The following is a 17567-nucleotide window of genomic DNA, read 5'->3' as shown; positions in this document are numbered from 1 at the left end:
CTCCGTATTGTCATGTTGACGTGTTTTCATAGCGGGTGGTCTGTTTGTGTTTGATTCTGCTGCGTCTGCCCTTCTCAAAGTCAGACTGGCCGCACCGTCGCTCTGTCAGCCTGTCACTCAAAGGTCATGGAGGGGTCAGTCACTGCCCTGCCGTCACCCATTGTCCGGTGGTTGGCTGCCCATTGTTTGGCAGGCGAACGTGTCCGACCTTGGGCTTAGGGGGACAGTTGAATTGATGCCAGGGGCTGTGCATGGAGAGACTGCGGATAGAGGTCAGATCAGACCTCGGGTGTCTGTGGTGCTGTAACTGCCCCTATTGTCAATGTCAGAATTTCATTCACTTGGAGACTTTGGCAGTTGACGATTTTAGACGGTTAAGATGCGACAGAAGAGGGCGAATATTGATGCGTTTTTTTGTGCTGTTGTACATAATGTGTTGGTCTACAATGCTTTATTAAAGAAAAATACCATTCAAAAACTATCTGTTGGTATTTGTGACCAACCGCCTCGATTCAGTCTTATGAAGCAACATTTGAAATGATGTTGGTTTTTTTTTTTACATTGGAGAAAAGTAGAGATATGTGACATAGGCCAAGCTTCTTTAAACAGGTCACATTTGTTTCAGTAGTCCAAAATGGACTGTGACACTTTGTGTTTTGAAAGTTCTATATCTTGAAAACTTGATTGCTGACATGCTAAATATTATATCAACAGTGGACTAATGGAGCGAATACCAAAATACAGTTTTTGAGTGATATTTTGTTGGTGTCATCTGGCTGGGCTTAAATGCTTGGGGTAAATTAAGCATGCCCAAACAGCTGGCAGGCAACAAGGAGAAGAGAGTGATCGGCTGTACCAGAGGATGTGTCATGGGCAAAGCATCATTTGCCATTTCCCTAGCTTTCCTACGGTATGAAAGATGTAACACGTTTGTGTTGGACACACATGACTTGCCATCCACATTTGTTTCTTTGACCAGCTGGAACTTCTTGGGCTGCACGAAACCAGTCCCCAAATGCCGCTCTCCTGTCTGCTGATGTTCTTTTCTTCTTTGTACTTAAATGAAATGATTTATCAATCATTTACATTGATTAGCTAGACTAGTGTGTCCACATACCAGAAGGGAGAAAGCGGTAGAAAGCGTTTTGAAACATTTTAAAATTTAGTGGAATATGCCCAATTAGAACATAGAATGGTGTTGTCTGTTGCAACAAAAAAAATTATACATTTTGCCCGATTAAACACGACGACAATTTCCCAAAGCTAGATCACGTACTGATCATAGACAAAGGCTAGAATGAAAATCAGCAAACACAATATAATTCAATGACAGTGTTACATATCCTGTACAAGTTCAATGTTTTGCCTTGAACTTCCTGACGTGCTCTGCCACACTAATGTCGAAGATGATATTGATGATCTGACGTCCATTCTGAAATAACCAAACACATCTTAACTGCATCCATTTCCAGAGTTTGCTGTCGTGCGTGGCCTTCGGGTATGGCTGTGAGAACTTTGCCAAGTATGAGGAGCAGGGCATCGGTATTCAGTGGAGTAACATCGCCCAAAATCCTGAAGACGGAGACCGGTATAGCTTCATCGTGTCCATCATCATGATGCTAGTCGACTCCCTCATCTACTGGCTGCTCACGTGGTACATCGAGAACGTCTTCCCAGGTAACTCATTCATGAGAACGCCATCAGTAATGCACTCATCCGGAGTGAAGTGTCCCCTAGGTACAGATCTAGAATCCCCTCCCATAATCCTAACCCTTAGTGGAGAGAAAGCTAAACTGACCCAAGATCGGTGTCTAGGGGCAACTTCTCCCTAGTGTACACCGTAATGCTCACTGTACGGTATCCATATTAGGATTCTCCAACTCCAAGTGAATCTGACACAACGTCCTTAAAGGTGTGACTGTCCTAATATGGACAGTGAGCATTATGGTGAAGCTGCCCCAATCTGTGACCCTGGGTCAGTTTAGCGTTCTCCTGAATTGTCCAAGTATGGACTGTGAGAGCTGTAGATAATGACATCTTTTAGTGGATAAAGTGTCATTGATTAGTAACGTACAGTACCAGCCAAATGTTTGGACACACCAACTCATTCAAGGCTTTTGCTTTATTTTTACTATTTTGTACATTGTAGAACAATAGTGAAGAACTAACACATATGTAATAACCAAAATAGCGTTAAACAAATCAAAACATATGTTATATTTTCTTTGCCTTGATGACAGTTTTGCCCACTCTTGGCATTCTCTCAACCAGCTTCATGAGGTAAGGGTAAGGGTGGTATACAGAAGATAGCCCTATTTGGTAAAAGACCAAGTCCATATTATGGCAAGAACAGCTCAAATAAGCAAAGAGAACCAACAGTCCATGATTACTTTAAGATATAAAGGTCAATCAATCCGGAAAATGTCAATAATTTGAAAAGACCTTCAGGTGCAGTCACAAAAGCCATCAAGTGCTGTGATGAAACAAGCTCCTATGAGGACCGCCACTGGAAAGGAAGACCCAGAGTTACCTCTGCTGGATAAGTTCATTAGAGTTAACTGCACCTCAGATTGCAGCCCAAATAAATGCTTCATAGAGTTCAAGTAACAGACACATCTCAACATCAACTGTTCAGAGGAGACTGCGTGAATCAGGCCTTCATGGTCAAATTGCTGCAAAGAAACCACTACTAAAGGACACCAGTAAGAAGAACAGACTTGCTTAGGCCAAGAAACACGAGCAATGAACATTAGACCAATGGAAATCTGTCCTTTGGTCTGATGAGTCCAAATTAGAGATGTTTGGTTACATCCTCTGTGTCTTTGTGAGATGCAGAGTAGGTGAATGGATGATCTCTACATGTGTGGTTCCCACCGTGAAGCATGGAGGAGGAGGTGCGATGGTGTGGTGGTGCTTTGCTGTTGACACTGTTGGTAATTTATTTAGAATTCAGGGCACACTTAACCAGCATGGCTACCACTACTCCATCCCATCTGGTTTGCACTTAGTGGGACTATAATTTGTTTTTAACAGGACAATGACGCAACACACCTCCAGGCTGACTAAGGGCTATTTGACCAAGAGGAAGAGTGATGGAGTGGCCTCCACAATCCCCCGACCTCAACCCAATTGAGATGGTTTGGGATAAGTTGGATCGCAGAGTGAAGGAAAAGCAGCCAACAAGTGATCAGCATATGTGGGAACTTCTCAAGACTGTTGGAAAAGCATTCAAGGTGAAGCTGGTTGAATGAATGAGAGTGCAAATCTATCATCAAGGCAAAGGGTGGCTACTTTGAAGAATCTCAAATATAAAATATATTTTGGTTTGTTTTACACTTTTTTGGTCACTACATGATTCCATGTGCTATTTCCTTGTTTTGACATCTTCACTGTTATTCTACAATGTAAAAAATTATCAAAACCCTTTATTGGGTAGGTGTGTCCAAACTTTTGACTGGAAAATATATATATATACAGTGCCTTGCGAAAGTATTCGGCCCCCTTGAACTTTGCGACCTTTTGCCACATTTCAGGCTTCAAACATAAAGATATAAAACTGTATTTTTTTGTGAAGAATCAACAACAAGTGGGACACAATCATGAAGTGGAACGACATTTATTGGATATTTCAAACTTTTTTAACAAATCAAAAACTGAAAAATTGGGCGTGCAAAATTATTCAGCCCCTTTACTTTCAGTGCAGCAAACTCTCTCCAGAAGTTCAGTGAGGATCTCTGAATGATCCAATGTTGACCTAAATGACTAATGATGATAAATACAATCCACCTGTGTGTAATCAAGTCTCTGTATAAATGCACCTGCACTGTGATAGTCTCAGAGGTCAGTTAAAAGCGCAGAGAGCACCATGAAGAACAAGGAACACACCAGGCAGGTCCGAGATACTGTCGTGAAGAAGTTTAAAGCTGGATTTGGATACAAAAAGATTTCCCAAGCTTTAAACATCCCAAGGAGCACTGTGCAAGCGATAATATTGAAATGGAAGGAGTATCAGACCCCTGCAAATCTACCAAGACCTGGCCGTCCCTCTAAACTTTCAGCTCATACAAGGAGAAGACTGATCAGAGATGCAGCCAAGAGGCCCATGATCACTCTGGATGAACTGCAGAGATCTACAGCTGAGGTGGGAGACTCTGTCCATAGGACAACAATCTTGTATATTGCACAAATCTGGCCTTTATGGAAGAGTGGCAAGAAGAAAGCCATTTCTTAAAGATATCCATAAAAAGTGTTGTTTAAAGTTTGCCACAAGCCACCTGGGAGACACACCAAACATGTGGAAGAAGGTGCTCTGGTCAGATGAAACCAAAATTGAACTTTTTGGCAACAATGCAAAACGATATGTTTGGCGTAAAAGCAACACAGCTCATCACCATGAACACACCATCCCCACTGTCAAACATGGTGGTGGCAGCATCATGGTTTGGGCCTGCTTTTCTTCAGCAGGGACAGGGAAGATGGTTAAAATTGATGGGAAGATGGATGGAGCCAAATACAGGACCATTCTGGAAGAAAACCTGATGGAGTCTGCAAAAGACCTGAGACTGGGACGGAGATTTGTCTTCCAACAAGACAATGATCCAAAACATAAAGCAAAATCTACAATGGAATGGTTCAAAAATTAACATATCCAGGTGTTAGAATGGCCAAGTCAAAGTCCAGACCTGAATCCAATCGAGAATCTGTGGAAAGAACTGAAAACTGCTGTTCACAAATGCTCTCCATCCAACCTCACTGTGCTCGAGCTGTTTTGCAAGGAGGAATGGGAAAAAATGTCAGTCTCTCGATGTGCAAAACTGATAGAGACATACCCCAAGCGACTTACAGCTGTAATCGCAGCAAAAGGTGGCGCTACAAAGTATTAACTTAAGGGGGCTGAATAATTTTGCACGCCCAATTTTTCAGTTTTTGATTTGTTAAAAAAGTTTGAAATATCCAATAAATGTCGTTCCACTTCATGATTGTGTCCCACTTGTTGTTGATTCTTCACAAAAAAATACAGTTTTATATCTTTATGTTTGAAGCCTGAAATGTGGCAAAAGGTCGCAAAGTTCAAGGGGGCCGAATACTTTCGCAAGGCACTGTATTTTATCCCACCAATATGAACATAATGTACATAAAGGGAACAGTTTTGACCATTCCCACCGGGCAAGAATTGGTTGAATCAATGTTTCCACTTCATTTCAACGAAATACTTCAATGTAATGACATTGAATCAACATGGAAAACTGATTGGCTTTGAAAAAGTCATCAACGTTAGGGAATTGACATGTCCAATGACATGGTGACATGTTTCTTTGATTTTACGTAGAATTTATATTAGTTGTCAAGTCAACCAAATGTAAATCAAACATAGACGTTGAACTGACGGCCTACAAAATGTACTTCAATTGACTGATTTCCTTACATGAACTGTAGCTTAGTAAAATCTTTGAAAATGTTGCGTTTATATTTTTGCTCAGTATATTTTGTAGACAAAATGTCCAGGTACCTGCCAAAATAATGGAAACACTTTAGTAAATGGGGTATACAAAGTATATTGAAAGCAGGTGCCACCACACAGGTGTGGTTCCTGAATTAATTCAACAATTAACATCTCATCATGTACAAAAATGCTGGGTAGGCCATTATTTTGGCTACCGTGGCAATGCCCCCATATAATGACAATAACCCCCATCCACAGGGCACGTGTGGTCACTGAATGGTTAAGAGCATGAAACCGATGTAAACCATATGCCATGGCTGTTTCAGTCACTAGATCTCAACCCAATTGAACACTTACGGGAGGTTCTGGAGCAGCGCCTGAGACAGCGTTTTCCACCACCCCCAACAAAAAACCAAATGATGGAAATTCTTGTAGGAATGCTGTCGCATCCCTTCAATAGGGTTCCAGACACTTGTAGAATTGATGTGGTGGTCCAACGCCCTATTAAGAGAGTTGGTGTTTCCTTTATTTTGGCAGTTATACTGTAATTATGAAATCCACAGAGTACACAGAACTGATACGCTCCTCTCTTGCCAAAACAACTTTGGTCAATAATCAGAAAATATATATAATATCCCAGCAGATTGCCATAATGTATTCATCTCATCTTCTCTAATTAAAAAAAGAGGGGGATTTGTGCCAGTCTTGCTGGATGGAAATATGCACTGCAAAGCGCCATCCCTCAAGCCAAGCTGTTATTAAAATGTGAATGATGTTTCTCCATGCTTGATCACAGGCCAGTATGGAATAGCAAAGCCGTGGTACTTCCCATTCACCGCCTCCCATTGGTGTGGGACTTCACCGGTGCCCAATGATGACCCCAGTCAGTTCAAGGACCCCATTGAATACACCGGTATAGTAGGCAGTTTTTCACTCACACACCTTTGCACAAACACACACTCAATCCCATAGTGGATATATTCAATCAGGCATTACGCAAAATGTATTCATTTGTCTGGTTTAACACAGGTCATTACAAACACAGACTGTTTGCAATCTAAATAAGTCTAGTTAATTAGAACTAGACTCCTGATTGTTACCACCTTGGTTGTGTGTTGGATAATAATGGAGAAAGAGAATGGTTGGGGAAAAACAAGGCTGAGCTTGGAAAGTCAAAGCCTCATTAGTAAATGTTAAAGGCCCAGTGCATTCAAAAACATGATTTTCCCTGTGTTAAGTGAGCATGGAAGGTGTTAAGTGAGCCTCACACCTGCTCCTGGGAACAGCAGAAAGGGGGTAGCCAACAGGAAATGTGACACAGAGTGTCACTAATGAAGTTAAAACTGATTGTGTTATTCTGAGGGGGGAGAGCAGAGAATTGTTTTTATTTGTGTCACACAACACCCGTAACATGAAAATGTATATAAATGACCTTTTGTTATAATAGCAGACACCTTTTTTTAATGTAATTAAGGGTATATAATTATTGAGCTTTGGGTAGATTGTGTGGAATTCTATTTATTATGTAGCTTTTCTGAGGACATGGATCAAAAGTCTAATTTCATCTTATCAATGCAATAGTAAAATAATATTATACAACAGATGGGTCTAATCCTGAATGCTGATTGGTTATAACCCCATTCCAGCCGGTGTCTATTCCACAAATTACCACCGGCTAAATCTATGACATTAAAATGCCTATTTGCTCTGTTTCATCTGACTGCACAATCCACTGTCTCATCAGCCCAGACAGACAATTTATAAACTTGATCACTATAAAAAGCATAGAGACAAAATCTCACATTTCGTTTAGACTAACATTTTAGTTTTCAACAGCGGAGATTTGTATAAACCTTGCTGTCTGTCTCTCCAACATTTGCAACACTGTTTCAATATTGAAATTTGATCTCCAGCTGTCCCATAGTAATGAAGGTGTTGGAAGTCAGGACGAGACAGACACGCAAGCAGCTTTTCCCAGCCAGTCAAAATCACGAATCAGCTGGCATCATTTTTATGGCTCTATACAAAGAAATGCCTATAGAAAACAAGTCGAAAGGAAATGCAGCTAGTTTGCTGTCTTTCCAGCTTCAGTTTGATGTGATTATGTTACTGTAGCTGTGTTGTTGGCCAGCTCCTCTGAACAACAGTGTCCTGACGAATGAGCACATTTTCTATACCAGGTGAAATCGTGCCTCATTACCTTATTGTTATGGATGTATCCAAATAAATGTCATTAGGAAACAGGCTAAAAAAAAACGCAAATTCAGCTACTTTGCTGTTATTCTGTCTGCACTGTTTGACATGACTGTAAATTAGCCATAGTTGGCTAGCTAGCGAGCAAGGGATAAGAACGTTGCCAGTCAGTATGGCAATGGAACACTTAGGACGAATGGCTGGGTCGTGTCCATAGATACAGAACAAAGACTTAATGAATGGGCCGAACCGATAGGACGAATAACCAGCCAGCTTGGGTAGCAACCTTAGATTTGTGTCAGGACTATTTCTCATGGAAGGATGAAATAGTATGAATAAATTAATACAAATATAGTTCATGAAAATATATCAATCATTATTTGAATATGTTGGTAACCTGTTGTATAAAAGTGATAATGCCCCCGAAGCCGGTGTTTGTCTCGGGCCTAACAATATCCGTGCCAATTATATCGGCTTCTTGGACATTATCACTTAAATAATATATGCCAGACACTTCTATCCTAAGCGACTATATTCTATCTTAAGTGCATATATTTTACTTATGGGTGGCCTCAAAAGTTGAACCCACAATCCTGGCGTTGCAAGTGCCATGCTCTGCCTACTGAGCTGTACAGGCACATGTGTTTGTTATTTACCATTTATATATGCATTAATGACCTATTGTCTTCTTTTTTTTTTAAAGGTTATTTGGAAAAGCCACCACTCAATATGAAGGCAGGGGTCTCAATCAGGAACCTTGTAAAGATCTATAAAACTGGGAAAAAGCTTGCTGTGGATGGACTAACTGTGGACTTCTTCGAGAATCACATCACCTCTTTCCTTGGTCACAATGGGGCAGGAAAAACAACCACCATGTAAGTAACTCAATAATACAAATGGACTGAATTTATGTAGTGCTCTTCTAGGTTTTTAAAGCTTAAAGGGAAAATTGCCTCAAAAACTGAATAAAATACCTAAAGAGAGTTTTGGAGTGGATTTCCCCTTCTTAGAGCTTTACATCATTGTATGGATGCAATACACCTCATCCACTGCCAATGTGTAACACCCACCTGGGTGATGCCACAGCAGCTATTTTGCCCCAGAAAGCTCAACACACAGCTAACACAGTGGAGAGGTGAGGAAAGGACTCACAAACTGGCAGTTCTCCATGCTAGCACATTACATAGTACTTCAAATGTATTGTGCAACAAAAATAAATGCAATGATTTGCACATTTGTTTCATCTAGTTCATTTAACTCTGATTTCTTCTTGAAATAATGAAGTACACATCAAATAAAATCTTGCTCTTACTTTGTGATGAGTTTGAAAGATGACTAAACTGCGAGTGGAAAGTGAGTGGGAATTATACTTGACGGGTTACATTGTTTTCACAAGCTGTTTACAGTTAATTCACTTTTTCAAGATGCTACTTCACTGCAGCTGTAATGAGATTACTCTATCATGTTTATCCTCACAATTAAATATGTGAATTTTGTTGATTGATTAGCCAACCACGATACATTTTGTTGATTGGTTAGCCAACCACGATACATTTTGTTGATTGGCTAGCCAACCACGATACATTTTGTTGATTGGTTAGCCAACCACAATACATTTTGTTGATTGGTTAGCCAACCTCGATACATTTTGTTGATTGGTTAGCCAACCACGATACATTTTGTTGATTGATTAGCCAACCACGATACATTTTGTTGATTGGTTAGCCAACCACGATACATTTTGTTGATTGATTAGCCAACCACGATACATTTTGTTGATTGGTTAGCCAACCACGATACATTTTGTTGATTGATTAGCCAACCACGATACATTTTGTTGATTGGTTAGCCAACCACGATACATTTTGTTGATTGATTAGCCAACCACGATACATTTTGTTGATTGGTTAGCCAACCACGATACATTTTGTTGATTGGTTAGCCAACCACGATACATTTTGTTGATTGATTAGCCAACCACGATACATTTTGTTGATTGGTTAGCCAACCACGATACATTTTGTTGATTGATTAGCCAACCACGATACATTTTGTTGATTGGTTAGCCAACCACGATACATTTTGTTGATTGATTAGCCAACCACGATACATTTTGTTGACGTCTATTTCCGCCACCACTTTCATATTCACTTTTCCTGTTTTGACTGGACTTCCAGATTATATAATCAAATTCCAGAAAATGTGGTTATTTAAGATATACAAAAGTGTATATAAAATTATATTCATAATTGTGGATTCATTTACTTCTACACAATGTGTTTTATGAAGGTTTTCGATTCTGTTTCTATAGCTACAGAAGTGAAAATGACGTCACACTTTCCCAGCACATTTCCTTGTTCTCCTTTTGTCTTGTAGGTCGATCCTGACAGGACTCTTCGCTCCGACGTCGGGGACCGCTCTAATAAACGGTTATGATATCCGCTCAGACATGGACACCATTAGAAAGCATCTGGGAATGTGCCCTCAGCACAATGTCTTATTCAATGAGTAAGTGGCATTCAACAAGTGGATCGATATCGCTCAATCACCTCTTCAATAAAGTCTGACCAGATAACAGCCGAAATATGACCGACCCCCATGATCTCAACATTTTTTATATAAAAAGACGTCTCGGTTTCTTGGTGTAATAGAGACCAGCTGGTTGTAATCTGGTTATATGGCCTCTTCTCAACAGGAAAAAACATGTTTACAATTAGACAATTTTCATGAAAATGTTATGTCACAGTTAATGTTGGACATATTCCAAATGAAACATCTACAGTAACTTGCATCTCAAATCATTACGATATTCTCACCCATCCTCGTGCTACTTCAAACAAAGCTTTTTTCATTCCCTCTAATAGTGTCATTATCAACCCCAATGCAGACTCACAGGCTGACATTGTTCGCTATGCCCTTTCATAATCTGGTTCTCTTCCATTTTCCCCTTTGCTGAGTGATCACCTGCGACCTCCGACGCCTCATGTCTCTTACATCATGATTATGACTGAGTACCGGGCAAATTATGGCCATTAATATTTATCCCAACAGAACTGAAGTGTCTATAATTAAACCGGGGCTCTCAATATTCATGTGTACGGGAAGTAGGCTAGACTCTAAAGCGTACGCACCGATATGCCCGTCGGCTTGGCAGTCAAGATGATTCCGCAAAAGTTTGTGACATGTGAATGGAGTCGGCTGGCTGGAGTGGAAACAGTGGTGTCAGAGTTGTGTGGATTGTGTTAATATGACAGGTTGAGAGTTGATGAGGAGGGTACTCATGGGCGCTAATAAGTCATCTTTGAGTCATGAAGGACCATATGATCTTGTTATGGCAGTTAAAGTTCATTTGAAGTTTAGTTCAAGAGTGACTATCCCGTGTAACTTTAAGTACAATGAAATAATATACATTTCAAATGATACTTAATCAAACATTTTATTATTATTATTATTGTCACTTGTCTGGAAATGCAGAAAATATATTGGATCCACTTTTTTGTACATTTTGATAAATCAAATCCCTTTTTCTGCTTCTTAGCCTCACAGTGGAGGAACACATCTACTTCTACTCCAGATTAAAGGGACGAAGCCGAGATGAAGTGAAAACGGAGATTGACCAAATGATCGAGGATGTCGGGCTGCCACACAAACGCAAGGAATTTGCCAAGAACCTGTCAGGTGCGTGTGTGTCCAGGGAATGCAATCATGCTCAAATGTAACTTTATATAACATTTTCATTAGGTAACTCTGTCCCCGAGCCACCACTTGTCAAACTGTGTGTGCACGCATGCGTGTGGAAATGCAGGTGTATAATCCATTGTCTGGGGGGCAAACAATATGCTTGATAAATTGGCTCCAGTCATGGGTTGCATGTGAACAAAATCACTGAAATATGACATTCAAGGTTAATCTAGTCTGACATTTCCACAACATTAGCACAACACAAGACACATTCACAACAGCTCCCAGAGTGTCAGCCTGTGCTGTTCTGTGTCAGGTTTCCATCCAACCTTTTTAATGTGAGGAAAGTTCATGTCAAATAAAAATTTGACGACAGACCTAATGGCCTGATGGGAATGCAATCATTGTACTTTCATCATCCCGATACACAATCGGGTTTCTTCACCATTTGTGTATCTGCTTGTTAACAAATCAAATTGTACATGCAACGCGTGTAGATTTGACCGTGAAATGCTTGCTTACAAGCCCTTCCCAGCGATGCAGAGTTAAAAAAAGAAAAATAGAAAATACTCAAGAATGGAGCTGCATACAGGAAGCACCAGTACCAGATCAATGTGCAGGGGTATGAGGTATTTGAGGTAGATATATACATGAAGGCAGGTTAAAGTGACTATGCGTCAGGAAAGGTGCATAGTCACGTGTGGCTCAGTTGGTTGAGGCGGGACCAGTACGAAGACGTGGGCACTCTCTACTCTAAGTCGCTCTTCATAAGAGTGATGACTCAAATGTAAGAGGTAGATATGTACATGAAGGCAGGGTAAAGTGACTAGGCATCAGGATAGATAATAATATGAGTAAAATAGAGCACAGAGTAGCAGCAGGCAGCATAGAGTTTGTGTATGTGATGTGCAATCTGCTTGGAAGGTGTAATATTCACACTGGCAATAACACTGTCGATCAATAGTATAATTGTTTCATGTGCTTGTACTATCTGTAACAAAATGTCAAACTGACCATTAGCTACAGTACATACCTTGCCATTCTCTGACAGTGTTTTCCTATCCTTATTGAGAAAGACACCTGCTGGTTTTGATTTCAACCAAAAACGTAACCTTTATGAAAGGAAAAAGCTGACAAACTGTAAGTGATATCAGGACCAAACCTCAAAGAAATTGATCAGAATGAACACAGATATGCTTTTTAAATGTCAAAATTGATCAGGCCTAGTCTTTGAGGGCCACTGTAAATGCTAGTTTTCATTTCAGTCTCTTGGTTCTCGTTTCTTCCCTGTATCGATCAATAAGGTCATTGATTAGCTAGGAAGTCCACACACCTGGTTATCAGGTCTAACTCTGACACATTTTAAAGGAAATAAATAAAACCTAAAGACAATGTGGCTCCACTGCATGGATCTGAAATGATTGGATCATATTACACAATATGTCCAGGAGCTAGGGGCCAGAAGTTGATTTGGAATTGGGCCTGTATGTTCTCTCAAGGGCACAAAAAGTCCTCTTCTAATTGTACCTGTTTCCCTATACCTATTCAATTCATTAAGATCCACCATACAAGTGTCTAGGGTGTAGGGACCAGGGGTTGATTTTGGAATTGGGGATATGTGTCATTTGAAGGGAGCAGAAAGTGACCAAATGTGAACTGTGTCCTCTCTCAGGGGGAATGCAGAGGAAATTGTCGGTGGCAATCGCATTCGTGGGAGGGTCCAACATCGTCATCCTGGATGAACCCACAGCGGGGGTGGACCCATACGCCCGGAGGGGGATATGGGACCTACTGTTGAAGTACAAACAAGGTATGGGATCTGTCGGTTGAATACCAAACCACACTGTATGATGTTGTTTGGAGTATTGACTTAAGTATTTATTATGGGTCTTCTCTATGGAAAACTTTCTCAGATATGGACCAAGGTACTTTTTTATTTTTTATTTCTTTACTCATTTATTGTTCACCTAATACCTATTTTTTACATAAATATTGCACTGTTGGTTAGGGCCTGCGAGTAAGCACTGTACGGTCTACAGCTGTTGTATCTGAAGTTACTGCATTGTAAAACAATCCAGAATGACATGTTTTTTTTATTTTTTTTTAAAATGACAAAATGAAGGTAGATCATTTGGCTTTAGGAGAGCTCACGCAAGTTAACTCTTTTTTTTAAATGAGCATCTCATTGATTTAATTTTAATGACTATTTTTCTGGTATGCTTTTGCTTGGGTCGGCAATGACACAGCTGTCTTCCCAGTCTACAGTATCGTCACGGAGACCGATAATGTTGACTAGATGACAGCGATAATAAGGCATCGGAGACTCATCCAATTTGATGGGACAGTTAAAAGGCTCTTTAATTGTTGACATATTCAATTGCTTGTCATTTTCTGGGATGCACTTTTGCCTGTATGACTGAAAGGCAAGACATGGACATTATAATAACACAGATGTCTAAATGTTTGAGCAGCATTTCATCTTAGCTATTTCATTAGCAGTGTTCTTTACCTAATCAAGTCCCATCCAGAGCTTGAGAACTCTTGTTTAATGAGAACATTCACATCCATACTAGTTAAGTGTTATACCGTCTTATTGTTGCTAAGGTTTATCATTATCACTGGAATGGATTTGCACTAAGAGTATATTTGCTTGAAACCAAAGCCAAGCTAATGTATTGCATGTTTTACCTCCTCGATAAAGTGCTTTGGTCTTAAACTTAAGAGTAACTCAGACGTTTGCGTAAGTTACGGATTTCGGCTGTTTTTGGCTAAATGTTTTTCCAGGAAATGGCATCATCTGATTCTCAAATGTTCCCATTAGTCAGTCTATTGTTGTTGATAGCAAGTAACTGACACCTTTCACATAGTTGAAGCTCTGAAGTAACCAAACTTGTAACATGTATGCACTGTAGCTTGTTAATTAGAACATCCAATAGACACTAATGAGGTCCCTATAGGAATACATCACATTTCCACCTCCATTTATTCCTCTGAAGATCTCTTACACTCTGTAGATGTTTGAAGACATGACCTGCATGGATCATTTGGATGCTGATCTATGATCTTCCTAGTTTACTTCTAAAACATAGGTATGGGGATCTAATAAGTTCCAATTAAACTCATGTGCTGAAAGCACTTGCCATTCCCCAATTTGAACTGTAGATGTGTGAACATGTATCAAATAGTTTGGTAGGAGAGAGAAGGGAGAGAGTGTAATCACAGCGTGGAGGAGTTCTTAAAGAGCACAAAACACACCAATTAAGAAAAACAAGATTTCAGTCTTGGGGGGGGGGGGGTGTAGTTTGTTGTGGCAGTTACTGATGTTTGTCCCCCATGAGACACCATAGGAACAAAGTGAGTATTCCTGGCTTTGAATCTAAGATACACTACATGAGTATGTATACACCTGCTCGTCGAACATCTCATTACAAAATCATGGACATTAATATAGAGTTGGTCCCCCCTTTGCTGCTATAACAGTCTCCACTCTTCTGGGAAGACTTTCCACTAGATGTTGGAACATTGCTCCGGGAACTTGCTCCATTCAGCATTAGTGAGGTCAGGCAGATGTTGGGCAATTAGGACTGGCTCGCAGTCGGCGGTCCAATTCAACCCAAAGGTGTTTGATGGGGTTGAGGTTAGGTTTCTGTGCAGGCCAGTCAAGTCCACACCGATCTCGACAAACAATGTCTGTATGGACCTTGCTTTGTGCATGGGGGCATTGTCATGATGGAACAGGAAAGGGCCTTCCCCAAACTGTTGCAACAAAGTTGGAAGCACAGAATCGTATAGAATATAATTGTGTGCTGTAGCGTTAAGATTTCCCTTCACTGGAACTAAGGGGCCAAGCCCAAACTATGAAAAACAGCCTCGACCATTATTCCTCCACAACCAAACTTTATAGTTGGCACTATAAGTTCTGACGGGTAGCGTTCTCCTGGCAACTTCCAAACCCAGATTTGGGCTGCCTGATGGTGAAGCATGATTCATCACTCCAGAGATAGCATTTCCACTGCTCCAAAGTCCAATGGTGGTAAGTTTTACACCACTCCAGCCGTCACTTGGCATTGCGCTTGTGTGCGACTGCTCAGCCACGGAAACCCATTTCATGAAGCTTCCATGAACAGTTCTTGTGCTGACAGTTCTTGTGCTGACGTTGCATCCAGAAGACGTTTGGAACTCGGTAGTGAATGTTGCAACCGAAGATTTGTGCGTTCTATGAGCTTATGTGGCCTACCACCTAGGGCTGTGGCTGTCCCGAAATGTCGTCAGCCGGTGATTGTCAAGCTAATAACTGTAGGTCTCACGGTAACTGGCTTCCACACACAGCCTACAAGCCACTGATGCAGACCTTTGGAACATCTACATTTTAAAAAGTCTAATAAATCCATGTAATATAGCCTACACCTTCATAACAAATCCATGATTTACTTTAGACAGGTCTAAAGAAGCATGATATGAAGAAAATGTAGTCTATTTCAGAAGAACAGAATAGCATACTCTGGCTATGCCAATTGGCTTTGGGCTACACAAGTTAATTTAAGAGACAAGATTTGCTTAAAATTCCATGGCATTATTTGATATGTTTTCATAGAATAAAAGACTACAATTGAACAAAGCTGAATAAAATGGAAATAATATTTTCTCCAAACGATTTGAGGGAGTGCGCACATATGGCTATTCTGTGTTGAGCAATTAAAAAAGAAGTCGTACTCCTATATGCTTAATTTAGAGCTATTCATTTAACTTTCGTTGTTCTACAAACGTTGGGCTATATGTTTTGATATTTATTTATTTAATACATTGCAAGATGCGACTCTAATGATGACTTGAAAAAAGTTGCTTGAAAGGCATGAACTCTGCTTTGTTTTTTGAGCAGGCTGTACACACTCAGTCTCTCATTCACAATTTGACAAGCAATTGATAATGCCTCGAATTTCACGGCAGCATTCCCTTTGTGTGGCCGTAATGCACCCTCAAAAATATCCATGCCTTTTGTGGCCAGTGGCTGCTGTGCCGTTGGCCCCTTTCTCACAGGCTACAAGTGAAGACAGACACATCAGGGACTCAACTCCAAGGTGCATACTGAAGATATTGAAAGAACTGTCCACATTTACTTTTCGTCAGTCAACAACATGAGTAGACCTAACGAACAGCAAATCACTAGCCTATGTCAATCTACTATCCCCTATAATAATAAAGTCAACCTATTCTATTCTATGCGAGAAATAAATATCCGTGCCTCATGGTGGGAACCACACATGCGGAGATCATCCGTTCACCTACTCTGCATCTCACAAAGACACGGCAGTTGGACCAAAAATCTAAAATAATTGATAGATTTCATAGGATAGGATAGGATAGATTTCCACCGGGCTAATGTATATTGTTCATGTTTCTTGGCCAAAGAAGTCTCTTCTTATTATTGGTGTAATTTACTAGTGGTTTCTTTGCACCAATTCGACCATGAAAGCCTGATTTACTCCACTGAACAGTTGATGTTGACATGTGTCTGTTACTTGAACTCTGTAAAGCATTTATTTGAGCTGCAATCTGAGGTGCAGTTAACTCTAAGGAACTTATCCTCTGCAGCAGAGGTAACTCTGTGTCTTCCTTTCCTGTGGCGGTCCTCATGAGAATCAGTTTCATCATATCGCTTGATGTTTTTTGTGACTGCAAAATGAAGAGATTTTAAATGTTCTTGAAATCTTCCCAGTTGACTGACCTTCATGTCTTAAAGGCATGATGGACTGTTGTTTCTCTGCTTATTTGAGCTGTTCTTACCATTATATGGACCTGGTCTTCTACCAAATAGGGCTATTTTCTGTATACCACCCCTACCTTGTTACAACACAACGGATTGGTTCAAATGCATTAAAATGGAAAATAAATTCCACAAATTAACTTTTAACAAGGCACACATGTTAATTGAAATTCATTTCAATTGACTATCTCATGAAGCTGGTTGATAGAATGCCAAGAGTGTGGAAAGCTGTCATCAAGGCAAAGGGTGGCTTGATGACGAATGTAAAATATATTTTCGTATGTTTAACACTTTTTTGGTTACTACAGGATTCCACGTGTTATTTCATAGTTGTTATGTCTTCACTATTATTTTACAATGTAGAAAAAAAGTTAAAATAAAGAAAAACCCTTGAATGAGTAGGTGTGTCCAAACTTTTGACTGGTACTGTATGTGTGAAATTTGTTTTGATTTAGAATGGAACATTGTCATGCACCTGTCCCAAAG

The 17567-nt window shown here is 40.2% G+C and overlaps 1 protein-coding gene across 3 annotated transcripts in view; it reads left to right on the top strand.

Moving 5' to 3' along the window:
• Positions 1-17567, top strand: part of LOC110531729 (phospholipid-transporting ATPase ABCA1) — a 227524-nt gene that overhangs the window by 80679 nt on the left and 129278 nt on the right. For all 3 annotated transcript variants that reach the window (XM_021615071.2, XM_021615074.2, XM_021615072.2), the window contains exons 17-22: positions 1473-1677; positions 6240-6356; positions 8340-8511; positions 10013-10144; positions 11175-11314; positions 12990-13127. In XM_021615071.2, the coding sequence (XP_021470746.2) occupies positions 1473-1677; positions 6240-6356; positions 8340-8511; positions 10013-10144; positions 11175-11314; positions 12990-13127 (904 nt within the window). The remainder of the gene's footprint in view (positions 1-1472; positions 1678-6239; positions 6357-8339; positions 8512-10012; positions 10145-11174; positions 11315-12989; positions 13128-17567) is intronic.

Source organism: Oncorhynchus mykiss, chromosome 9, assembly GCF_013265735.2.
Source record: "Oncorhynchus mykiss isolate Arlee chromosome 9, USDA_OmykA_1.1, whole genome shotgun sequence".
Lineage (NCBI taxonomy): Eukaryota > Metazoa > Chordata > Actinopteri > Salmoniformes > Salmonidae > Oncorhynchus > Oncorhynchus mykiss.
The sequence above is the reverse complement of the archived record's forward strand: the minus strand, read 5'-3'. Positions and strand labels throughout refer to the sequence as shown.